The sequence below is a fragment of the Pseudorasbora parva genome, chromosome 7, assembly GCF_024679245.1.
Source record: "Pseudorasbora parva isolate DD20220531a chromosome 7, ASM2467924v1, whole genome shotgun sequence".
Taxonomy (NCBI): Eukaryota; Metazoa; Chordata; class Actinopteri; order Cypriniformes; family Gobionidae; genus Pseudorasbora; species Pseudorasbora parva.
The window spans coordinates 4,671,322-4,697,421 of NC_090178.1; the positions used below are offsets into that span (position 1 = coordinate 4,671,322).

The window sequence follows — 26,100 nt, forward strand, 5'->3', positions numbered from 1 at the left end:
TGACCAACTGAAAGGGAACTAGAAATTTAAAACATTTCTATTATTAACATGTAATAACTGTGTAATTACCACAAAACATAACATCTTAACTTGAGTTGTAATCTATCTAGATGTACACAAAACCTTGCTTTTCTTTTGGCAAGGTACTCTGCCCTTGCAACTGGATCACTTTTTAAAGGTGTCATGAACTGGCTTTTTTATTTTTATTTATACTGTTGTCTGAGGTCAACTAATGATGTTCGTGTGGTTTTTACATTCAAAAACATCATAACTAATAAGTGATAGTCTACTTTCTACACTGGTTTTGAGGCTCTCTCTCCTGTACGCTGGGTTTTGATGGGCGTGTCACTGGAGACTTAGAAGTAAACGCTGTCAGTTCATTGGAGGGAAAGATTGTTTTGAAAGCGGCAACCAGAATGATTCTCTCGACCACAGGGCTCGAGAACATCTTTATCAAACAAACACAATGATTTATTTCTCATCCACCCGCGATTGATTGAAATATTATTTTTGTATTGCTTAGCCTGCCCGATCGGTGGATAGAAGCACAAACTGCACACACACACACACACATGGATGTGCTTATTATTCTGTAGAGGCGTGTTTCGTCAGTCGATGATGTCAGGATGAAGCACAAGACCGTTTGCTGGGCCTGGTGTTTATAAAAGCTTTTCTTTGACTAACAAGGAAGTTTTTAGCTCTGAAACTTACAGGATATTCTTATATTACCATGACCTTTTATATATCAAAAGCTCAAGGGAAAGCTGATTTCTCAATTCATCACCCCTTTAAATGAGCTCTATGTTGTGCTCTTTTCTCCTTGCTTGATAATGGCATCTACAAAAACAAATGAAAAAAAGATTAATTTAAAGATGCAATATGCAATTGTTTTAGTATAAGTGTTGGTTATTCTTGAAGAATATGATTTTTAGATGGACAATGTGCTTAAATGGTTACCCATACCATCATAAAATAAAATAAAAATATATATGTAGATTGCACCGTTAAACAACTTAATATCTTACAGAAAGCTTTATACATTTATTCAAATGTATTTAATATATTCAAAAACATGAATTAACATGACTTTTTTCAGTTCGTTTAACTGCTATTCTGGTCGCGACACCTGACATATTGGTCGCACCACCTGACATTTCAAACTCAATTCAAATCTAACAGGCATTAGTTTGGACACCTATAAAAATGTTTGACCATGTGCTCAAGGTTATACATAATTTTTTTAATCAAATACACATTTTAATAATAACAACACATTTTCAAAGTTTTCCAGGGGTCATACCGCCTGACATGATAAGTTGAATCAACCTCATCATTACTCAAAAATGTCAAATTATCTAATATTTATGGGAGGGTGACTAACCTTGTTACTGCATCAAATGGGTCCTCTGGGGTCTTTTGTGTAATGTCATATGCTGTCACATGGTTTTCTTAAAGGAACATTGCATAAAATTGCGTTTTTATGTCGGTCGCCCTCCCTGACATTTGGAGAAGTCAATTTTTCGGACAAAAGTTTTTTAAGTGTTAAAATAGTTTTGAAATAGGACTGATACACCATTTTCGCTCATTTATAATGACTTTAACATAAAATCATGCCAAACTATTTAATTAAAAATTTTAATGACAAAATTAACCTTTTTATTGCAGTTTTGTTCTCTGGTTGCAGGTTCGGACGGTCGCACCGCCTGACATTTTTGGTCTTTCAAACACCAAAACTCAAAAACATCAATTGAATATCAATAAAATGAAAAAGGTTTCTTATAAAGGAGATATTGTAGATCAGTTTGATATATGACATGTATTTATTAAAATTATGTTTAGAAAAATAAATCATTTGGACACAAAAAATACATGTCATGTCATTGACCCATATATATATATATATATATATATATATATATATATATATATATATATATATAAAACATGCTTATTAATACATGCACTCGCTACGATCAGAAATGTGCATTTTGAAGATAAATATTCCGTTGTGATTTCATATTGACCACCTTTGTGTCTGGTTTCCCCTGCTGACGTCTGCTTCTCTCTGCTCTCGCAGGGCCCGGGGCGGTGTACGGCGGAGGGCCGTCTCTGAACGGCCGTTTATCAGGAGTCGGCCTGTGGTTCTGCCTCTCCATCTCTGTTCTGATGAAGGTCTAAAACTTTCCCGCTTCGGAAGGAGTCTTTAAATACGAACCCATCACTGTGAACAAAAAGAAATTATGCATTAATCCAGGAGCCATCGCTACATCACTCGGTCATTCCTTCTCTTCCTATTTCCATTCACGCCCGGCCGCATATCACCGCTTCATTTCCCCCTGCCGTCGCCAATGACGGTCACCTTTTAAAGTCCAAACCAGATGTGTGATGCAAATGATGTGAACGACAAAGGTAACGGTTCGGTGTCTCATGATGTGCGTGCTGGACATGCTGGTCGTAAAGTGACGGTGTTGACGACGATGGTTGCGATGTTCGGGTGACCCTTTCGAAGCTGTTTCACCAGCGGACCCTCGGATCCGAATGCAGAGATCTGAGCTGAACGGCGGACCATTCTGACATGCATAGCTATGAATGATGTCAAACCACACGTTTTCTTTTCTAGCAAGGGTTAGCAGGAGGGTCACGTCATCTCGGCCCCTCGTTTGTGTTCGTTTGGGCTCTCGACCCAAAGCGAACATCTGACCCGCGTCCAGCCCTCATATTGTCCTCAAGTCTGTCCATCACTCAGATCGTCCTCAGTGTAAATATATATGCAGTAGAGGCCACACATTTCACCATTTCCCATCAGCCTCTCTGTTTCAGCCTTTTGGCTTGGATGATATTGCTGCCTTTAAGTCGTGTTGGAATGATCGTATTTACGGGATGAGCATGCATTCGCCACCATAATGTCATTATTAGAGGAGAATTACATTTAGAAGTGCTTAAACATTTGAAATTTAAATACTTTTCAAAATGAGTTAAATTGCGATGTTATAGTGTTAGAAACGAGGAGTGTGGACACTTTCTGGTTGTCGAACTTTAGTTAATAAAATCACAGCTGTAGACTTCATTCATGCGCTAAAATCATTTGCAAACGTGATGCAAAGAGTGAAAGAAATATGAAAGTGCGCAACGTTTCAAAAAAGTTTTGAATGCATCATAATAACGTACAAACTCGTAAGTAGGAACTTTCCACAAGGACTTGAAGGCAGCAGAAGTTTCCGGCGTATCCTGCCCTGAAACAGTTCATCGACTTCTTGTTGCTTGTGGATAGCATGTACCGGTTAGAAATGTCCCTCTTGTGACCTCACTTCCTGCACCGACCCCGTTTAACCCCCTGCACTGTGTACATTTTAATCTGCAAGGTTAACTGCTATTACTTTTTTGGTGTTAATAATGATGATGATGATGATAATAATGATGATGACAATGTTAATAAGTATTTGAATAAATATGATAGTAATTCCATGTGAGAAAAAAAAAACGTCCGAGCTGATCGCAAGCCATGTGTGTTGAAAATATTTTGTACTAAAAATCACTGAATTCATCAAACAGCAAAACAAAAAAAAACAAAAAAATGACTTTTTGAAGTATTGTGCTCTGTTTTACCATGATTAACTTTTTTAAAATGGAAGTAATTTGACCAAGTACGTAAAAGAGAGCAATCAGTGAAATGTGAGGGCGTTTACACACTAGAAAAATCGGTGTCGACCACATCTGGTCCGCATTAAATCCACATGTACCAGATGTGGCCCGGATCTGGCCCGACACTATGTTGCTGCGTCCGACATTGAATACTTCTTTACTATGTCCAAATTCATAGTATTCGAAAAAGTACCCGGATGATCTACTACTTCTGGCGAGATTCTGAAGCGTTCGTCCGATGGACACTTTACTATCCCATGAAGCCACGGGAGAGGGTTTATGAATGGAGCTTATTACGTCCGGATTACATTCATGCTACACTTTTTTTTAAACGGTCGCAAAGTTCAAATTTAATTGTAGTACTACTCACATTGTACACGATTTTGGACGCAGCTTCTGTTGCTGTCTGGGAACCGTTCGGAGCATGAGAACACACATATACAGTGCGAAGTGCAGCGTCACCTGTCCAAACCATTGCATTTGTTCTTCTCCATTGAGCTCAATGCATTTGCATTGTAAACTCTAGCGTGTAGGCGCCCTATCATTTCAAATGTGTATTGTATGTATTACAATTTTTTTTTCATGCTGTTGATGACTGTAATGTATGATATATTCTGCCGTAATGATGTAATGTTTATGTCTGCCTCGACGACATAACCAAAAGCCTCAGTATCCTGCGGGTACACATCAACATGCTGCGTTCCATTCAAAGGTGACTCTTCCGGCTATAAATGCATGCATTTACTTCATGCATTATGCTTAGGAAAATGACATATAATGAAGCAATGCTAGCGTTTGTTCTGTAGGTGTGCAGGTTACAGACAGGATCATAGCGTTTCATGCACATTTGCTGAACATTTATTCATCATGGTGCATTAATTATCCTGCATATCTGCGTGTGAATTTCTGCACAAATTTCACAATCACTGTTGCATTCGAATGCACTTCTCCAAGTTGAATGGAACGCAGTGTTAGATTCTGTTCGCTGCCTCTTTTTCCGTCCTGAATCAGATTAGCGGGAGATAAAGATGTAATTAGCCGGCGACTGAGTCGCTAAAGCAAGCGGACCGTCGTATTCTCTCCGTCCCCCATCTGGTGAGCGGCAGGGCTCATAAATCAAGCTCAGTCCAGGCGCTGACAGAATCCTCTTCAAGGACAGCTGTGCCTTTGAGTCTCGAGCCTGATGTGGAGTCCGATCCCCTACAGGCTAATTAACCGCCACTTAAGAGCACACGGCGAAGAGGCTTTGACGTAAAGCAGCGGTGCGCGGCTTAATGCGCTGCGGCCGCTGTGGTGCTTTATGCAACCCTTCACAATGACCCCGCATGAGCGCTAACCGTTCAGTTTGCAATGTTAATGCTGTATATACTATAATAGGATAATGTTGCGCTCCCTGAATATGTGCTCCATTATTGCATTTCAGCCAGCAATAACCCCGGAATAAAAACGAAACCTATTTAAAGTTCAATTTAAAGTCTGACGGCCACTATGCCATTATTAATGAACACTGTGCATTCATACATTGTGCACTAATAAAAGACATTGCATACTACTACTTAGTATTGCATACAGTTCCCGGGAAAAAAAAGTATTTAGACATTTAAACGACACTTGATTGTCTTTGCGTTATCATACATTAAATACATTAAAAAGTGCAACAACAAAAAAATATATAAAAGTCGTGGAAATTAAGAATTAAAAAATTATTGGACACTTTCTGTGTCAAACATTAATAAAATAAACTACAGCTGAAGTGAGTAGTAAAAATCCAAATGCAAAAGTGAGACATTTAATGCAATTGACATTCAGACATTTCCCAGACAGAACCATAGTATTGGCCCAAATTCGGGCCACATGTGGATTCAACGAGTTCCAGATGTGGGTCAGATCTGGTGCTAGCTGGGATTATCGTGACTTTAGATGTCAAAATACTTTCCTGCCACTGTATGAGGGTTTCGATTTCAAGCACAAAAGCAGGTGATTTCTCATCTCTTAAACTTTCTATCCCGCTGTCAGACCGCTTCACGCTTTTCCTATCATACTCATCATGTTAGCGTCGCCCTCGAGGACCGCCGATCCATCTCTGTGTACATGTATTCTCCTCAAATATAAGTAAACAAAAGAAGAAAAAAAGTATGAAATGTTGTTGCAATTCTCGGTGTGGGTATAACGCATGTAAATGTCTGTTTTGGGTGGAGTTTATATGGGTGTGTGGTTATCGTGGTGGAGCAATGTTTCGGGCTGGGATCATTTCCCCTCGTGATTCCCGCGCTGAACTGCAGAGATTGGGATTGAGAGGGGACTGAGATAGAGGTCTGGAATGGAGGACAGATGGGAACAGCTCGGATCAGACAGGGAAATCTGCAAAACAAGCAGTGTGTCGAAGGCATACTCACGAGTTTGTGTAACAGTGTATAAGAAAGACGGAAACTAGCTACAACTACAATAAAACTGCACGACAAACCCCACTTGTAAATGCATTTTCTGTCCATTTCCCAAACACGTCCTCTGTCCCCATTTACAAACAGCTTACTAATCATTGTCTGTGCATATTAAACTGAGATAGAAGTAGGTTGGCAGTTCACCTTTAAATATTCACTAAGTGCAAAAATCCCGCATTGTTATCAGAGGCTATTTACACTAACTCCGCCCACTGACGTCTGATTGGGCCAGGCAGAATCATAGAAGTCAACAGTGTAGGTGTAAGGCACATGCCAAAAAAAAGTTTACATCCACCTTTAGCCGAACAGCCTTTTCCAATCACAAAAGGGCATTTATTTTCAATAAAAATGAAGAAAATATTCGAAAAGTGGATATAAAGTGTCCAACGTGTAATAATTAAGTCTTAGGTTAGGTGTAGGGAGGGATTTATTGTCCCAATAAGGCATTATCCATTAAATATTTTTAATAAATATAATCATTTACACTCTCTGTTATTACTGCATATTGTTTAATGTACAACACCGCGGTGAAACTAGTATTTGCCACTATTTATAAGTATAAAAGAAATTGACTACTATTTACACGAAATAGTTTTTGCCTGTTTACAGCAAAAAGGATAATTATAAAGATGACTGTACGATCTGTTTATTCTAAGCACACGTTTATGTTTGCAGTCGTTGTCTGTTGCTTTAAATGCCTGAGCTCTTTAAAGCAGAGTGGATTTGATGTGCTCTCATGGGGTGCGTTTACATGCACGTTCTTAAGCCGATTATGCCCAATAAGCCGACAATGAACATGGTCATGTAAACACGGTAACCTGTTTTCTTTTATCGGAGTAATGTCATAAACGGCGTAAGCATAAACCGGTCGGAACAGGTCGTTTTTTGCCTCTTACCTCGATTTCGCACTGCATGTAAACACATTAACCTGCTTTCTGTCGGTTTATTGAAGTGTGCATGTGTGATAGGTGACAAAAACGCGAACTTACAGCAGATTTAAACACATCCAGACAGAGCGAGCTAGCGTTTTGCATGAAATAAAGACATATATCACAAACGCAGACTCATTGAAGACCCAGAAAATTGTAAAGAGGTGTTCTCTTTTCTTATGCAGCCGAAGTAGCCTAGAAGAGGTTCAGTCAAAATGCTTCATAACTGCATAAGGGATAATATGAGCCGTAAATCTCCCGCTGATACGGCGCACGCTTTATTTAACACCACAACTGACGTAATATTAGAAAAACTCAGAGTTATACGGACATTATTATTTTTGATGGCACTACAAGGAATTAACCCGGTTTATAACGCGGTTTACTTGCGTTGTCTGTTTACTGGTTTGCATGTAAACGGGGAAAACTGGTTATTTCAATAAGCTGATTTTTTGGAGTTATCGGCTTACTGGTGTGCATGTAAACGCACCCAATGTTAGCTGGATAAAATCACTCTGAAAGTGAATCCGATAGTTTTTTTTTTTTTTACGATATAGTCGTGGTGTGAATTTAGCCGTTTTATATCAAGTGCAGATGAGCCAATGGCAGTTGAGTATGTTGCGTTGGGACCAGAACTTGTACAGTGTTGGTCAAAAACACAAAGGTCTACATTTTCGATAATGCGATTTATCACGATAACGAATTTGCACGATATTGTTATCGTGCGCACTTTAAAATATCGTAAATAATAATTTATTAACAATTAATAATTTTTTTATAATGCACTCAATAATACTTTGCCAATCAACCGTATAAATGCTCAACACCGCTGTATTCTGTGTCAAAGGGACACGCGCTCAGATGTAAATGAGAAGCACATGAACGAGTGAAGGAGACGCGCTGCTGAAGTTCCGCTCAGTGACAGCAGAGGGCGCTGATGAACTGCAGAATGGAGCGGTTACCCCGGAAACCCCGCAAACAAATAAAAACCGCCTGTAGTTTTTAAAACAGCCATTCATTTTTTGTAATCTCAATGTTGTTCATCAAGCACCAAATTCTTAATACTTAAAGACTTAATCGGCTGTTTATTTTCAAACTTAAACATTTTTATGTTTTAATCTGGACTACAACATGCCCTAATAATTAGAACTGTTCTAATTATTTGTTATTGTTCAGTAAAACTTTGAGACATACGACTTCATTAGTTAACATGTTAATTCATTATTACCAAACTGACAATGAAAAATACTTATAAAGAATGAATTATTCTAAGTAATGTTAATTTCTTAGTTACTGTTTAATAACATTAAAATCAAAATCTAAATAACTTTTTTAATGGACCTAAGATAAAACTAATAATGATCAGTATTTCTTAACTAACATTAACAAAAACATTATACTTTCTGTTACAATCTTAATTAATGCATTAACTAATGAGACCGTAATTTTGTAATTTGTAAGCCTACCTGTTGTTCTTTATAGTCTAATTCTTTTGCACTTTAATCTGTTTGAAAATTGTAGCCTACTTTTACAGCTCTGACAAAAAATCAAGAGACCACTTAACATTGATTTCTCATTGATTTTAAGTGTTATGTGGTCTCTTAATTTGTTTTCCAGAGCTGTATATATTTTTGGTGCATTATTGTATTTAAACATTCAGTTATTTTTGTTATTACAAAAATAGTTCTTAAAGCTGTTATGCTATGGCAACACTTTTTTTTTTTGCAACTTATTTCAATATCGTGATAAAACTTCATCAATTAATCGCAACATGAAAAATTGATATCGGCACATGGCTACTCTCCATATTAAACTGGTTAAACGTAAATTAATTTAAGAGCTAATACCAAGAAAATCTGACCTATGTATCTTGAAATTTGGAGCATTTTTATTCATTTTAGTAGCATTTATGCCCCTTGCCCCTGTTCATTTCCACATGATCTATTGATGACACGCAAATTAAAGAGAACAGACATAGCCGAATCATATCCATAAGGACCAACACAATCTACCAGTTAGCGTCTGGTTTAAGAGCAGTATTTGGCCAGTAAATAATGGTGCAAACAACAATAAATTGACGAGCGCAAACCTTAGCAAATCACTGTGCAATATTTTATATAAATACTCTTTCCCCATACATTTTGCAACTGAAAGGGAAACTCCTGCAAATGCATATACAATAAGGTCAGCTGCAAAAATGACCTTCTACTTTCTCCTGAGTGTGTTTTTTTTTTACACCAAAAGAGGGTTTGTGCTGGTGCAGGCTGTTATAAATCTGGCACTTGATGTGACCAAGCCTTAACTCTCTCATATTCATTGCATAGATCATCGCATGTGATGTTATGATGATTTTGGAAGGAAGTCTGCAAACAGTTTACTCTGGAGACACTTCCATATAAAACTCATTGAACAGTAAAAGTCATTGTGTTTTTCATCTGCTGCTCTAGATCTAAAGGTGAACTTTTTCCTGATAAAACCATAATACTGCACATTATTGACTAATTATCATCAATCATAGTGAATTAACAGTGAAAGTTAAACCTGCTTCATTGGGCCACAAGATGGCAGTGCCAAATCACACGGCATTATGCATTTAGTACCTTTCTTTTACAAGAAAGTGCACAAGTAGTCTTGAAATCACGAGAGTATCATTTATATGTTTACGAACAGAAAATGCCTAGGCTGTGCTTTTTGTCCATCAGCACATTTTCCCTGTTTAAAATGGTGGTTTGTTGTTTGACCTGCTGACATATTGCCTCTCTAAAACCATCAGACTAGACCAGCCTGACATGAGATGTTGCTTTCAGTATTGCATGTGCTTTTGTTTTTGTTGCACTATATATCCAGTGTTACATAAATAACCAAAATATCTACAGAGAGCATTTGAAAAACTGAAAGTCAGTGCCTATTGATACTGTGTATCTGGAGACAAAATATTAAGACAGTTTGCATGTAGAGCTGGGCGAATGTTAGATAGTCCCACCGTTGGTTGTCAAATTCAGATGAAAAGAAGATAAATGGTGCGAGTATAAGCGGGCAGATGCTTGTTATCGGTACTATGTATCACTAATGTCACAAGATTGTAGTAATTTAAAACGGCTTTAGGCCAGAAACATACGCAGATGTGAATGCTGGGAACTTGTCTATAAACGTCAGCAGTTTCTCAATAGGATTGCTGCATCATGAAAGAGAAAACTGACCGTAGAAGACGTGCTGATGATATTGTGTCGTGTCCTGAGACATAGACGTTGCGTTTTAGAGACGCGTGTGCACATTGCTGTGCTGACGTCTTTGACCGTTGCGTCACATCTCCGTTTTTCAGCATCTTGTGTGATTAGGGCTGCAATTTGAAGTCTAACTCAAAATAATTGAGTTTTTAAAAACACATCTTTAGACCATTTGGAGAAAGTTGAGTCAAAGTCAAACGCAGGCATTTGGAAGAAAAAATATATATGTAGGCCTAAATTTAAGATTTATGTCTGAATTGCAAATAAAATGTCCATGTATTTAGATTACAGCATTTTAATATAAGTGTTTTAAATACACAATAACCAGGTTTATATTTTTAATCATCAATAAATCTATTTTTTCATTCTTCTTCCACAGCTAGTCAGGTTTTTTTTAAACCAAGTTCATATGCTTTAGCTGAATAAATGTAACTGATTTCACAATCAACAGATTTATGCTGATTGTAAGCAACTTAAATAAATGCATTTTTGAAACAATTAAATTGTTAGATTGCACAAATCTTTCCCATTTAATTTGTGACTGACAAATATACATCACATTAAGTTTATCTCAAATTTATGCATACATATTTTTGGTGTAAATTTGATAATGCATGACAATATGATGAATGTGCTTTTATAGACGGATGGACGGATAAATGACCATAGATAGATAGATAGATAGATAGATAGATAGATAGATAGATAGATAGAGTTCATTGTAATTTATGAGGGATTTATAACAAACAGATGGCTTTACGTCAATCATTTGCACATGTTTGAATAAGAATTTACTATAATGTGCATAATTAGGACTAATTAAGTTGTCAGAACAGCACAGAGGTATTAAGAAGACATAACAGGGCCAGTTTCTCAAAAATCAGCGGGTGATCGATCCTCTGCGGCGCATTTCAATAAGAGCTTTATCCTGAGCTTCGCCGCGTGTCAACAACACATGCTGTTTCTGCTCAGAACGTGAAGTCTGTCCTGTCAGTCACGCGGTAAATACGCTCCATTAGCCTGTGTCACTTTCAACTGGTTTCTGAAGGAGTTAGTGCCCTTTCCCTGAACTGAGCGTCCCGTCGCTCCGTGTCCTCCAGACCTCCACCTCAGTATCTCTGTAATATAGCCGTCTGTTTGTTTGTGTGTTTGTGTGTGTGTGTGTGTGTGTGTGTGTGTGTGTGTGTGTGTGTGTGTGTGTGTGTGTGTGTGAGTGTGAGTGTGAGTGTGAGTGTGAGTGAGAGAGAGAGACTGTGTGTGTGTGTGCGTCTGTACATTCTCTGGCCTTCTTACGGCAGGCATGCTGGGTTGTGATTCTGTTTCAGACAAATGGATTTTATTCCCCTGTAATTGTCAACCGTCTTCAAGAAATCAATGACACAACTGAAGAACAGCGGAAAATAACAGAACGTTGTCTTCCACAACGACACATTCTGTGCTGTGATGTAACGTTTCTTTCAACGTCATTTGTTTTACAGTTTTCCCTGTCCTTTGTTTTTAGGTGTATGTAAATTTTTTTAATCCACAAAGAGGAGAAAAAAAGTCAAGAATTTAAATGGAAGGTGAAAAATAAAACTGAATTTTGTTTTTAACATACATCTGAGAGTCTGTGTTTTTATTTCTCTACAAGCATCCCGGGAAACAGACAAGATTCAGTGACATCTGCTGTCCGTTTGTGTGTTTGTCGTCTCCTGAGGTCAAGGACAAACACTTGAACATGTAGCATTAGATTCATATATTTATAATAAAACCATCCTATTTAAAGTCCCCCTAAGGTAAAAAAAAAAAAAAAAAACATTTTTAAAAATCAAGACATTTTTTAATGTTTAAATGTTTATGTTGTGTTTTTAATATGCTTTCAGACAAACCATGTGCAAATTCATGTCAACACCATTGCTGAGTATTTTTTCCTTAAAAGAGCAGTGAACCAAAGACAGTCTCAAATACAGGATTGAAATCACTGGTGTTTCTGATGTCACAAACTACTTTCACGAACCAATCAACCAATTTGGGCGGGGCTAAAGCAGGAGAGTCAGAGAAGCAGGTTATTCCGGTATATTTTCTGTTGATATGAAAAATCGCATCTGATATTCTGTTGATATGAAGAAAAAAAGAAGAAGAAAACAAAAACAAATATCACACTGCTTCCACCGGCTTGCCTTTCTCTCACAGTGCATCCTGGTGCCATGTATTCCCCAGGTAAGTGATGCAAATGGACCACACGGGCCAGCCTTTGCTCGCCACGTGCATTAATAAACCTTGGCCGCCCATGACCCTGTGGCCGGTTCACCAATGTTCCTTCCTTGGAGCTTCCATACAGGACCTTCTCAAAAAATTAGCATATTGTGATAAAGTTCATTATTTTCCATAATGTAATGATAAAAATTAAACTTTCATATATTTTAGATTCATTGCACACCAACTGAAATATTTCAGGTCTTTTATTGTTTTAATACTGATGATTTTGGCATACAGCTCATGAAAACCCAAAATTCCTGTTTCTCTAAACGAGCTATTAACCTAATCATCTGAATCAACTAATTAACTCTAAACACCTGCAAAAGATTCCTGAGGCTTTTAAAAACTCCCAGCCTGGTTCATTACTCAAAACCGCAATCATGGGTAAGACTGCCGACCTGACCACTGTCCAGAAGGCCATCATTGACACCCTCAAGCGAGAGGGTAAGACACAGAAAGACATTTCTGAACGAATAGGCTGTTCCCAGAGTGCTGTATCAACGCACCTCAGTGGGAAGTCTGTGGGAAGGAAAAAGTGTGGTAAAAAACGCTGCACAACGAGAAGAGGTGGCCGGACCCTGAGGAAGATTGTGGAGAAGGACCGATTCCAGACCTTGGGGGACCTGCGGAAGCCGTGGACTGAGTCTGGAGTAGAAACATCCAGAGCCGCCGTGCACAGGCGTGTGCAGGAAATGGGCTTCAGGTGCCGCATTCCCCAGGTCAAGACACTTGGGCTACAGAGAAGCAGCACTGGACTGCTGCTCAGTGGTCCAAAGTACTTTTTTCGGATGAAAGCAAATTTTGCATGTCATTCGGAAATCAAGGTGCCAGAGTCTGGAGGAAGACTGGGGAGAAGGAAATGCCAAAATGCCTGAAGTCCAGTGTCAAGTCCCCACAGTCAGTGATGGTCTGGGGTGCCATGTCAGCTGCTGGTGTTGGTCCACTGTGTTTTATCAAGGGCAGGGTCAATGCAGCTCGCTATCAGGAGATTTTGGAGCACTTCATGCTTCCATCTGCTGAAAAGCTTTATGGAGATGAAGATTTGGTTTCTCAGCACGATCTGGCACCTGTTTACAGTGCCAAAACCACTGGTAAATGGTTTACTGACCATGGTATTACTGTGCTCAACTCTCCTGACCTGAACCCCATAGAGAATCTGTGGGATATTGTGAAGAGAAAGTTGAGAGACGCCAGACCCAACCCTCTGGATGAGCTTAAGGCCGCTATCGAAGCATCCTGGGCCTCCATAACACCTCAGCAGCGCCACAGGCTGATCGCCTCCATGCCACGCCGCATTGAAGCAGCCATTTCTGCAAAAAGTTTCCTGACCAAGTATTGAGTGCAGAACTGAACATAATTATTTGAAGGTTGACTTTTTTGTATTAAAAACACTTTTCTTTTATTGGGATGAAATATGCTAATTTTTTGAGATAGGAATTTTGGGTTTTCATGAGCTGTATGCCAAAATCATCAGTATTAAAACAATAAAAGACCTGAAATATTTCAGTTGGTGTGCAATGAATCTAAAATATATGAAAGTTTAATTTTTATCATTACATTATGGAAAATAATAAACTTTATCACAAGATGGTATTTTTTTGAGAAGGACCTGTATATATACACACAGTGAGGAAAATAAGTATTTGAACATACTGCTATTTTGCAAGTTCTCCCACTTGGAAATCATGGAGGGGTCTGAAATTGTCATCGTAGGTGCATGTCCACTGTGAGAGACATAATCAAAAAAAATAAAAATCACAATGTATGATTTTTTAACTATTTACAGCTGCAAATAAGTATTTGAACACCTGTCTATCAGCTAGAATTCTGACCCTCAAAGACCTGTTAGTCTGCCTTTAAAATGTCCACCTCTAATCCATTTCTTATGCTAAATTAGCTGCACCTGTTTGAGGTCTTTAGCTGCATAAAGACACCTGTCCACCCCAAACAATCAGTAAGAATCCACATGGCCAAGACCAAAGAGCTGTCCAAAGACACTAGAGACAAATTTGTACACCTCCACAAGGCTGGAAAGGGCTACGGGGAAATTGCCAAACAGCTTAGTGAAAAAAGGTCCACTGTTGGAGCAATCATTAGAAAATGGAAGAAGCTAAACATGACTGCCAATTAGTGATCGACTGATATTCGCCTTATTCACCTGGCGGCCATTTTGAAAACTAACGCTGTTGTGGGGTACACAAACCCGGAAGCTGGACTCCAATACAGTACTAATCAGTAGCAGCATTCTGTTTCACTGCACTTCGTCACTCAGGAAAAAATCCTACAGAGGACAAACCTTTCACCGTTTTCCGGAGGATAAGGGATTACATGGAGAGTGGACTAAAAAAATATCAGAATGGATCCTGGTCGTAATTTCTGCATTTTACTACAGACGAAGTTCGAAAGACTCAAGCAATAGCAAGACTGGGACATGTCAAGTCAGCTTTATTTAGCGCTTTTACAATACCGACTGTTCCAAAGCAGCTTCACGGTGTAAACAGGACAATATTGCAACAACATTTGATTCGGCTGTAGTCATTCTGGAGAAAACGGTGATGTTATCAACTTATTTGAATCTATCATATCGTGTCAACGTGGGCAGATCAGTATTATAGTTGATACAGTTAATTTACATGTGGGAGATATGTGTATGTATAAGCTACTGGATCTTCATATTTGTAAAATAAAATGTCCATTTATCTAAAGAATAAAGTACAATTTTATTACACATGGATGATGTCTTTCATAACTTTACAAGTGGTCAGAACATCAGATAGAAATAAGTCATTCAAAAACATTGATAGGCATACTGGTCTAGGTTTGTAAATGGTAACGTACATTTATTGGTATGGAGGAATACAATGGCCTGCTTGTATATTGTAAGTATGGAAAAACGTACCAGAAAAGGGCAGAACATTAGAAATTACATTAGGAGGATAATTAAAAAACATTGAAAACTTATTACATTTTATCAGTGAAAACATTATCAGTGATGCATTACATGATTTTGTTACACACAGCAGGCAGAAAGTGAGTGACACAGAATGCTGCTATTGATTAGTACAGTATTGGAGTCCAACTTCCGGGTTTGTGTACCCCACAACTGCGTTAAAGTTTTCAAAATGGCCGCCAGGTGAATAAGGCGAATATCGGATTCCCGATATTTTTCCCGATATTTAAACATTTTCCCATAATCAGATATCGGGTTTGTAATATCGGATTCACCAATAAATGCCGTCATCTTGTGGACGTTTTGAGAATTGCATACAAGCACCCCATTAAAGGAGGGGAGATGAGTCAACAGCAGTGTTCAGAGGTAAAATAACCTGCATCCCTTAATTAATCAACTTTATTTAACATAACAGTAATGCACAATTGAGATATGCACAAATAAGATGTTTTGCGATTATATTATGTAGTTATGTAGTTTAAACTTGGTGCTAGAGACGAACTCATGGAGTCAGTCAGGGAATCTGTCATCATGTCACAATAGACATAACTTCACATGAATGAAAAAAAAACAACCATGAATAAGTGCATGTTGGAATTGGAAATAAAAGCGCAAACCTTATTTCTTTCGCGTTCAGCCGTTCACTCACCGGGTTATTTGTTGCTTCAGCATATAGGCTAGTCACTGTATGTAAACAAGCCTGACTCGTTTAAAACTCCTTAAATTATATTAACATCTGCTATATAACATTTATATAATAAACATCTAATTAATTACAGCTCCGTGAAAATGAATTATCATCACCGCAAGACGTGCAAGTTAAACGCAGATAAAAACAGCGCTCCGTCATCAGCATTTCATAGACCAACACAAACATTATGAATAATAATTTTGATATCGTACTAGATGAGATTGACTCTGTAAGAAAAATAAACAAACCCGCGAATACGTCATAGCTATTACAATGTTTTCATATTCCTGAGAAAGTTCACTCAAGTATATTAAACACAGAAACCTTTTAAAACTGTAGTTTAAAAAGAAGGCTTATATGTGTGATTATAGTTATGAGGAGTTGATACACTCAATTCTCATTTATTTATGCATGTTCTCCATTTGAAAACAGACTTTTTAAATGTATTTTGCCTGTTCTTAATATGGCTGTATTTATAAATAAAAAGGTGACACAGCATTAATAATAAAAAGACTTTGCAGTGTATTTAAAAAATGCACTCTTTCAGAATATTTATTAATGTAAATGTATTTTGATCTGTATGTAAGGGAGTGGAATTGCAAAAAAATTACAGTGTTTAAAAAGTTCAGTTCGGTGCTGTTGCTGTTGCTGCAATTATAAAAACAGAAAAAAACACAATAAATAAATATTTGTTCTATATATATATCGGTTATCGACACATAAACATGCAAATAATCGGTATAGGTAATAAAAAAATCAATATCGGTCGATCACTACTGTCAATCTCCCTCGGACTGGGATCATGCAAGATCTCACCTCGTGGGGTCTCAATGATCCTAAGAAAGGTGAGAAATCAGCCCAGAACTACACGGGAGGAGCTGGTCAATGACCTGAAAAGAGCTGGGACCACAGTTTCCAAGGTTACTGTCAGTAATAGACTAAGACGTCATGGTTTGAAATCATGCATGGCACGGAAGGTTCCCCTGCTTTAACCAGCACATGTTCAGGCCCATCTTAAGTTTGCCAATGACCATTTGGATGATCCAGAGGAGTCATGGGAGAAAGTCTTTTGGTCAGATGAGACCAAAATAGAACTTGTTGGTCATAATTCCACTAAACGTGTTTGGAGGAAGAAGAATGATGAGTACCATCCCAAGAACACCATCCCTACTGTGAAGCATGTGGCGGGTAGCATCATGCTTTGGGGTATTTTTTGCACATGGGACAGGGCGACTGCACTGTATTAAGGCAGGGCTCGCAAAATTTAAAAATCCCTGGTAGCCCTTCAAGCAGGCACCCTTGAGATTTTGGTAGCACGAAAATAAATTTAACCAGCCTGAATAAAAATTAAAATAAAATGTATGTAGAAAATTGGATAGGAGTCAATTAAATGAATTAAATTTATGAATTAAAAACAAAAAGACTTACATTTCTATCCTGACCTTTATTTTTTTGGATAAGCAGAACTGAAATATCGTTGTAAATCCATGCGCCTCTTAACATGTTTGCGCACACATAATATATATAAGAGCTGGGGAAAAATTAATCGTGATTAATCTTATTATGTTTACATAATATATATGTGTGTGTACTGTGTATAATTATTATGTAGGCTATATAAAAATATACGCACATGGATGTATATATTTAACAATTTTTATATATTTTAATGAGAAATCATATATTTATTTAATTATAAAATAAATTATATATACACACATGCAAACGTTTTTTGGCCAAATTAGATTTCCTTACTAAACACCATCTTAAATGGTCACTGTTTCCATCACCACAGCTTCTGGAACCCACAAACACACAACACTAAATATGTTCATCCCAAGCTAAGACTGGATATGCTTTATTAGCTTACTGTCATATACACCGTTTTTCACAGAGTTGCCATTGTTATTAAACAATATTTTGTGTAGGCTCCTTTGTGTTTTTATAATGACCACTAGGAGGTGTTCTAGGCTTATGTTTTCCTTGATTGGTTTTCCCTGAAGAGTCGAAATGAAAGTAAAAACTAGGGATGCACCGAATATTCGGCAACCGAAATTATTCGGCCGAAAATAGCCAAAAAAAGCACTTTCGGCATTCGGCCGAATAAGTAAAAAGGCCGAATAATTTTGGCCGAACAATGACGTTTTTAATGACGCGATCAAAAAGTAACCCACGTAGAGTGAGAGCTGCGTGCTTTATGCAGCAAACATGTCAGCAGTGTGGAAGCACTGTTTAGTGCTGAAATTTAGTGCTCATGTCATCGATGAGAAGAGGAACCGACTTTCATGTGAGAAAGCAGAGAAGCTACTTTTCATAAAGAAGAACCTGCCACTTTTCCTGAAGAAGTAGGCTAAGTAGGCTTATGTCTAAGACAGTTATTTATTTGTTGTGGGTTCATCCACATTTTTTGCACTATTCAATGCACATTAGTTGTTGTAGACATACAGAGTTACATTCTTTCAGCAGTCAGTTATAGGCCTAACATAGGCTATTCAAGAAGGGGGGCTTCTAAGATGGCCAAATAAAAATATATTTTTTATTTTACTAATTATTTATTTTAAGTTATGTTGTGCTTAGTTTGTATAATATCTGCTGGAATGTTAAAAAAAAATCCAGTGTTAAATAAATATTTTGAAATTGTATTTTTGTTATTTGATTTATTTCTCTGAAAAGCAACACAAAATAGTAAAAAGCAAATTTTTACTATTTAATTATTGTAATGGTAAAAAAAAATTGCCAAATAAATGGAAAAAATGCGAAACACCGCGTTCGGTATTCGGCCTTCGGTCTTCGGCCAAGCATTTCATTATTATTCGGTTTCGGCTTCGGCCAAGAATTTCATTTCGGTGCATCCCTAGTAAAAACGTAATGCACGTTCGTTGAATTTTACCATGAAGACAGTTGTGTCTTAATTAAACAAACACAATAATAAAGGATTTCGAATTTATTTATTTTTGTTGGTACTTGGCCCACTCAAACGGTGGATATAGAACCGCGCATCACGATTCACTCACGTGTGCATGCACATAGCAGGGCATAAGCAGCGTTTATTTTTTCCGGCGCCAATGTTAACAGATTATAGCATTTACACCCCACACAGAGGCGTTTAAATTATTAAAGGGGGGGTGAAACACTCAGTTTCAGTCAATCTCATGTCAATCTTGAGTACCTATAGAGTAGTATTGCATCCTTCATATCTCCGAAAAGTCTTTAGTTTTATTATATTTATAAAAGAAATATGGGCTGTACCGAGTCTTTCCGGGGAAAAAACCGAGCGCCTGGAGGCGTATCGAGTGGGCGGAGCTAAAGAATGACGAGCGCGTAAAGCGGTGACGTCCTCAAGCGTGGAGAAACCCAATTGCTATCGATCAGATTCAGCTAATAGATATATGATCCAGAATCATTCGGAGGCTGAAATAAATTGAACAGGAGAAACGGCAACACAGGAGAGGACGTCCGTCTCTGTGGTATGGACTGTATTTAGTGGTCTGTCAACATTTGTGTGTGTTTACTCGCAGTTTATGGACTATTGTATCCGACTAACGTTAAACCTAAAGCAGTAGCAAGCAAAACGGTTTTGCACGTCAGACTAGTGTAACGTTATACAGAGAACAACAATGGAGTCCGTTAGCGCATTTGAATGACGAAGCACGCGATCGTGTCGTTTACTGATGTTTACTCACGCGACGATAGCCGACAGCACAGACATTTGAAGCAGTTTTACTCACCGGCTGCTTCCAAAGCAGGACCGAACCTTTATCGCTGGGACCGCTCCGTCAAAAACACACTTCTTTGGTATGATTTGGTGAAGTCCTGTGACAGCAGTGGCGTGGAAATCCACTTTGCGACGCGACTGAAGCGATGTTGTGAAGCTTCCCGTCATTTCTGCGTTCAAATCGGTTCAAACGCAGCGCTGCCTTCCCGGAATGCTGTGCTGAAGCGTTGAAGACGCTCGACGTCACTCATAGGAATAAAGTGGAGCGCGGCGCGGCGCGTCATAAGTGTTCACGGACGACTGGATCTGAAGCTTGAAAGAGTGTTTATGGGCGTGCATTTCGTTATTAACGTCAAGTCGAGCCATACTCGAAAAAAACTCTCCGAAACTTGTGAGAAACCGGAAGGAGTATTTTTAACACAGAAATACTCTAGCAAACGTCCAACATTAGTTTTTGAAACTTTGTCTATGTTTAGGATGGGAATCCAAGTCTTTAACAGTGTAAAAAGCTCAGTATGCATGAAACAGCATTCACCCCCCCTTTAAAACTAAAGGCATATTTTAACTTGAAGGTTACTTTTATCATGTAAACAACCTATATACAGCATGTCATATGCGTATGTGAGGGGAACATGGTCGTATTTGAAGCAGATAAATATAATCTGCCTATCATAAATCAAAGCACTAGACAGACAGGGGTCGGAGGAGGCCGCTGGAAAAGTGACAGAATGGACGATATTCGTCTGTATTTGCAATAGGAGCAGCAGTTCAGCTGCACTCGACAAACGCTGCCTGTGTGAAGCACAACGAGCGTGCGCTGTTCCTGCTGTCCGTATGCACAGCTTCTGCTTGTACGGTGTGGAACCGATCAGCAAAACCTTTCTGCGGTCAAATCAGCATGATAAAACAATTCTGCGATCACATTTTTCCTTCTGATAACAAGTCAACAACGTGTCAACAAGAGTGTCAACAACGCACATCAAAAAAAGAAATTCACGAGTTCACACTTACAAATAATTCAGATAGAATAAATAGTATGCGTATTTGGCGTGCTGTCCGAGGAGAGGGCTCCGAGCTCGGTATTTGGCCCGAACCCAGAGTACTCCCCCCGTATCTCTGGTTAGGAAAGTTAACCAGGTGCGTGTGAGGTAGAAGGGGTGGTGGAGGGATGCTGCAAACTTTGTCAAGGAACATTGGTGAGTTGACTGGCTATTTATGTGATCCTCTACTTGAGCTGATTGGTAGACATGATGATTACTGATTGTTGACAGCTGGTTGGAATGACATCATGATTAGGTGGATCATTTGCACGTGCTTCTCCCGAACTTAGTTTTTTAAGAAACATCATTTCACGAGTTCACACTTACAAATAATTCAGATAGAATAAATAGTATGCGTATTTGGCGTGCTGTCCGAGGAGAGGGCTCCGAGCTCGGTATTTGGCCCGAACCCAGAGTACTCCCCCAAAAAATTGCTACTAGCATAGGACAGCAGCCAGTAAATGATGTTGATGCCCCCCAAAAGTTGCAGAGCATGAACTGGTGCTGTGCCGATCGAAGGGGGGTTAGTTACTGGATCGGGAGATCTTTGATCATTATTTTCTGAGGTTTTGGTGGTCGTGGTATCAGACGGGTGAAACTCGTTGGTAGTCAGCTGGGGGTGGTTGCTTGTAGGCGGGAGGAGATAGCAGTGCTGTGGCAGTGGAGACGAGCTGTTTCAGCATGCTTTCGAACGTATCCAATGGGCTGGCTGTACAGAGAATTAGGCTCCTGTAGGAGTTGAGAAGATGACACTGCTGTGGTGGTGGGACTAGTTTGGATGGAGGAACAGAACTCCTGCAGGAGTGAGGTTGGTGATACTGCTGGCAGTGGAGATGAGCCCTTTGAATCTGCTTTCCCAAACTATCCGAAGACCCAGTTGTACAGAGAATTAGGCTCTCTGTAAGGGAACGGTGAGACTGCTGAGACAGTGGAACGGGTTTTGGAAGGGCGTATCAGAGCTCCTGCGGGAGCGGAATTGACTGTAACCGCTGCAGCAAAGATACGAGACGTTTCAACTTGCTTTCCAACTATCCAAACGAACCATTTGTATGGACGATTGGGCTCCTGTGGGAAAGGAGATGGCGACATTGCTGTGGTATTGAAACGAGTTTCGGTGGAGTGTCGGGCTTTGCGAGAGCGGAGTTGTCGATACTGCTGCAGCCGTGGGGACGAGCCGTTTTAACTTGTTTTTTGAAACCCCCGGGTTGGAAGTAGAACCTCAACTCCTGCGGAAATATGGAGAGATCACTGCTGCGGCAGTGCGAGCAAGTTGAATGGAAAAACGGAACTCTTGCGGGAGCTGAGGCGGTATCACTGCTGTGGTAGTGGAGGCTTTGGGTGGAGGAACTGGCTTCTGTTGGAGCGGAGGAGATGACACTGTTTGCAGTAAAAGTCGGTTGGAGAAACTGGGCTTCTGCTGGAGCGAATGAGATAACACTGCTGCGGCAGTGAGAACCAGCTGGATGGAAAAGCTTAGCTTCTGTTTGAACGGAGGAGATACTGCTGCGGCAGTGAGAGCCAGCTGGATGGGGAATCCTGAGATTCTATTGGAGCGGAGGAGATAACACTGCTGCGGCAGTGACAGCCGGCTGGATGGAGAATACGGAGCTTCTATTAGAGCGGAGGAGATAACACTGCTGCGGCAGTGACAGCCAGCTGGATGGAGAATACGGAGCTTTTGTTAGAGCGGAGGAGATAACGTTGCTGCGGCAGTGAGAACCAGCTGGATGGAAAGCTTAGCTTCTGTTAGAACTGAGGAGGAGATACTGCTGCGGCCGTGAGAGCCAGCTGGATGGGGGAATACTGAGATTCTATTGGAGTGGAGGAGATAACACTGCTGCGGCAGTGACAGCTGGCTGGATGGAGAATACGGAGCTTCTGTTAGAGCGGAGGGGATAACACTGCTGCGGCAGTGACAGCCAGCTGGATGGAGAGTCCTGAGCTTCTGTTAGAGCGGAGGAGATAACACTGCTGCGGCAGTGAGAGCCCGCTGGATGGGGAATACGGAGCTTCTATTGGAGCGGAGGAGATAACACTGCTGTGGCAGTGACAGCCAGCTGGATGGAGAATCCTGAGCTTCTGTTAGAGGGGAGGAGGTAACACTGCTGCGGCAGTGAGAGCCAGCTGGATGGAGAATCCTGAGTTTCTGTTTGAGCGGAGGAGATAACACTGCTGCGGCAGTGACAGCCAGCTGGATGGGGAATACTGAGCTTCTATTGGAGCGGAGGAGTTAACACTGCTGCGGCAGTGGGAGCCAGCTGGATGGAGAATCCTGAGCTTCTGTTTGAGCGGAGTTAACACTGCTGCGGCGGTGACAGCCAGCTGGATGGAGAATCCTGAACTTCTGTTAGAGCAGAGGAGATAGCGTTGCTGCGGCAGTGACAGCCAGCTCGATGGGGAATACTGAGCTTCTGTTAGAGCGGAGGAGATAACACTGCTGTGGCAGTGAGAGCCGGCTGGATGGAAAAACTGAGCTTCTGTTTGAGCGGAGGAGATAACACTGCTGCGGCAGTGACAGCCAGCTGGATGGGGAATACTGAGCTTCTATTGGAGCGGAGGAGTTAACACTGCTGCGGCAGTGGGAGCCAGCTGGATGGAGAATCCTGAGCTTCTGTTTGAGCAGAGTTAACACTGCTGCGGCGGTGACAGCCAGCTGGATGGAGAATCCTGAACTTCTGTTAGAGCAGAGGAGATAGCGTTGCTGCGGCAGTGACAGCCAGCTCGATGGGGAATACTGAGCTTCTGTTAGAGCGGAGGAGATAACACTGCTGTGGCAGTGAGAGCCGGCTGGATGGAAAAACTGAGCTTCTGTTTGAGCGAAGGAGATAACACTGCTGCGGCAGTGGAAATTTGAGGTGGGTTCCTGCGGGAGTAACTGGAGAGATGCTGCTACGGCAGTGAATATTATTGATTCACTTAGTGAATTTGGTGATGTTGAAATGGAGCGGATGTGGTGGTCCTGTAGGATTGAGTGTATGGAAAAAAGCTGAAGCTGAAACAATTTTAGCTGATGAGGGTCTGTTGGGCTTCTTTGATGTGGGAGCGATTGGAGCGGATGTAGCTCTTGAAAGCCTCTGACGACCAGCGACCAAGTTTTTGGATCTAGTGCTGGGAGAGACCTTTTTGAGCAGCTGTGGTTGCTGCACCTATGCGGAATGAATGGCTAGAAAAGTTGTCTGCTGAGATGCCGGATAGAATCAGTATAGACTTGAGGTGTTTTTGGAACCAGAAACGTGTGACAGGGCGGTTAGCATCGTCTGTGAAGAGTGGTTCAGAGAAAAGTTTAGTCTGCGAACTTCTGAAATGAAGGTAGGCTAAAAGGGATTGATACGGCTGGATTGGTGATGGAAGGTTGAAAATGTAAATGGAATGCCCTTTTTTCATTTGGTCCGTCTTGCTTTGTTTGATGAAGTAAGAGATTGTTTCGTTATCTAGCACTGCTAGGTCTGAAATTGTAGGATGAAGCTTTGGGTTGAAGGTGGATGTGATGGTAATTTCTGAGCTTCTGAGAAAACCGAAGAAAGCCAATATGAACATTGCATCCAGAGTGCGGGCAGTATTGGTGTAGTGGTATCCTCGGCGGAGGGTGGAGATACATTTGGTAAGTATATCTAGAGTTATTGGTTGTCTGGCGTCTGGGTGGGTGGGTTGAGTCTTTTGGATGCCTTTGATGAGCATGGATGTTTGTGAATTGGATATTTCTGGAGAGGGCAGACCAAACGCAAGTTTGTGAAAAAATTGAATTCTGCTTAGATAACCCTTGATGGAGCTGACTTGGAGGTTCTTGGTGCTGTTGAGATAAGATATGAATGAAGTGATGGTAAGCGAAGAATAATCTGGAAAATTCAGCTTGTATATGGAGTGAAAAGACTTGAAACACTTCCATGCAGTTAGGTAGGATTGAAGGGTTCTGGGGGAAACAGCTTGAAGGATGGAATTGAGAGAAGCGTCAATGAGGGGTCTCAATGGGTGGTTTATGGGAATATTAGCTCTCAATACTTTGGTACTGGGGTTGGGAATGGGAATGGGTCCGCCTCTGGCGCCAACAGCCTGAATTTCTGTGAGGATCTGTGCTCTAATGTTGCTGGCGACAGGGGGCAGTTCCAAGGCTGTAGAATTCGGCGGGAAGGGCATCTGTGTTGCAGAAAACAGGGTGAATGGAGCACTAGTTTGGGAAAAAGTGTTAGGCGGATAGAAAACCAGGGGCCGAAAACCGCTTGCGGAGGCAACCTCTCGTTTCAGTCGGTCCCCGACAAAGAAGGAATGGGAAAAAGGGGAAAGAGGAAAGCTAAGGAGGACAAAAAGCTGTTGGGCCTGCACCGCTAGCGGAGGCAGCCTCGCGCTAGAGTTTGATGGTGGGGCTGCAGGCCAAGGGAAGGGGTTAGAAAAAGTGACAGGAAAAGGCTGTGATTCAAAGCTTGAGCTGCTGGCGGAAGCGTACTTACGCTTAAAGGATTGCCTGGGGCAGAGGAAACTGGTATTGTAGCCTGGGGTGCAATGCTGGAAAACACCCACGGTCTCTGGCTCGGCGGAGCAGAGAGATGAGTTGTGCTGGGTGGCGGCGACGATGGCAGCGGTGGCTGGAACTGGGGCGCGGCCCGGGCTAGCTGAGGGCCTGCTGCAGTGGCCTGGTGCTCGAGGAAGAACCAATTCTGTGGGAGAAGGGGTCTTTTGAGAGCGTGAGTTCGGATCCTTATGTTTCCTTGATCTGTTTGTAGTTTTGGAAGGTGGAGTGGATTTTGGAGATGGAGAAGCTGCTTGAAGTGACACGTACAGGTTGTATAATTTGACTTTATTAATTCTTCTGGAAAAATTATCCTTGACACTGATTAGCACTTGTCTTAACCCTAGTACGGTCCATTTCTCTATTGCTGGAATCGTAGGTTGTACTGAGGAGTAGGAGGAAGCTGGAGATGGTGGATGTCTTGAAGGTGGAGGCGATGGCAAGCCTCTGCGTCTCGGTGTACGGGATGTGGCTCGGCTGGGCCGACGGCCACGCTGTGTTGCTGGAGATTCAGTCACGGTGTCTTGTTGGGTTGTGGTGCTCCTTGCAGCTGTGGAATGCTGTAGAGGATCTTCGTCAGATGGATAAATTTCATTCTCAAACATTGCAATGGGTAGGACCAATTTTCTTCAGCTCCTGCGGAAGCATAAAGAACAACACTGTTTTGGCAGTGGAGAAACGGTTAGCCAGAGAAACCGAGCTCCTGTGGGAGCAGAGGGAACT

The 26,100-nt window shown here is 40.7% G+C and overlaps 1 protein-coding gene and 1 long non-coding RNA gene across 4 annotated transcripts in view; one reads left to right on the forward strand and one right to left on the reverse strand.

Moving 5' to 3' along the window:
• The window catches only part of iglon5 (IgLON family member 5), a 342,705-nt gene extending 339,240 nt beyond the window's left edge, over nt 1-3,465 (forward strand). For both annotated transcript variants that reach the window (XM_067447821.1, XM_067447820.1), the window contains exon 8: nt 2,078-3,465. In XM_067447821.1, the coding sequence (XP_067303922.1) occupies nt 2,078-2,178 (101 nt within the window). In that variant the 3' untranslated portion in view covers nt 2,179-3,465. The remainder of the gene's footprint in view (nt 1-2,077) is intronic.
• Nucleotides 1-26,100, reverse strand: part of LOC137082564 (uncharacterized) — a 74,334-nt gene that overhangs the window by 18,030 nt on the left and 30,204 nt on the right. For both annotated transcript variants that reach the window (XR_010906367.1, XR_010906368.1), the window contains exon 2: nt 2,028-2,221. This is a non-coding gene — a long non-coding RNA (uncharacterized lncRNA). The remainder of the gene's footprint in view (nt 1-2,027; nt 2,222-26,100) is intronic.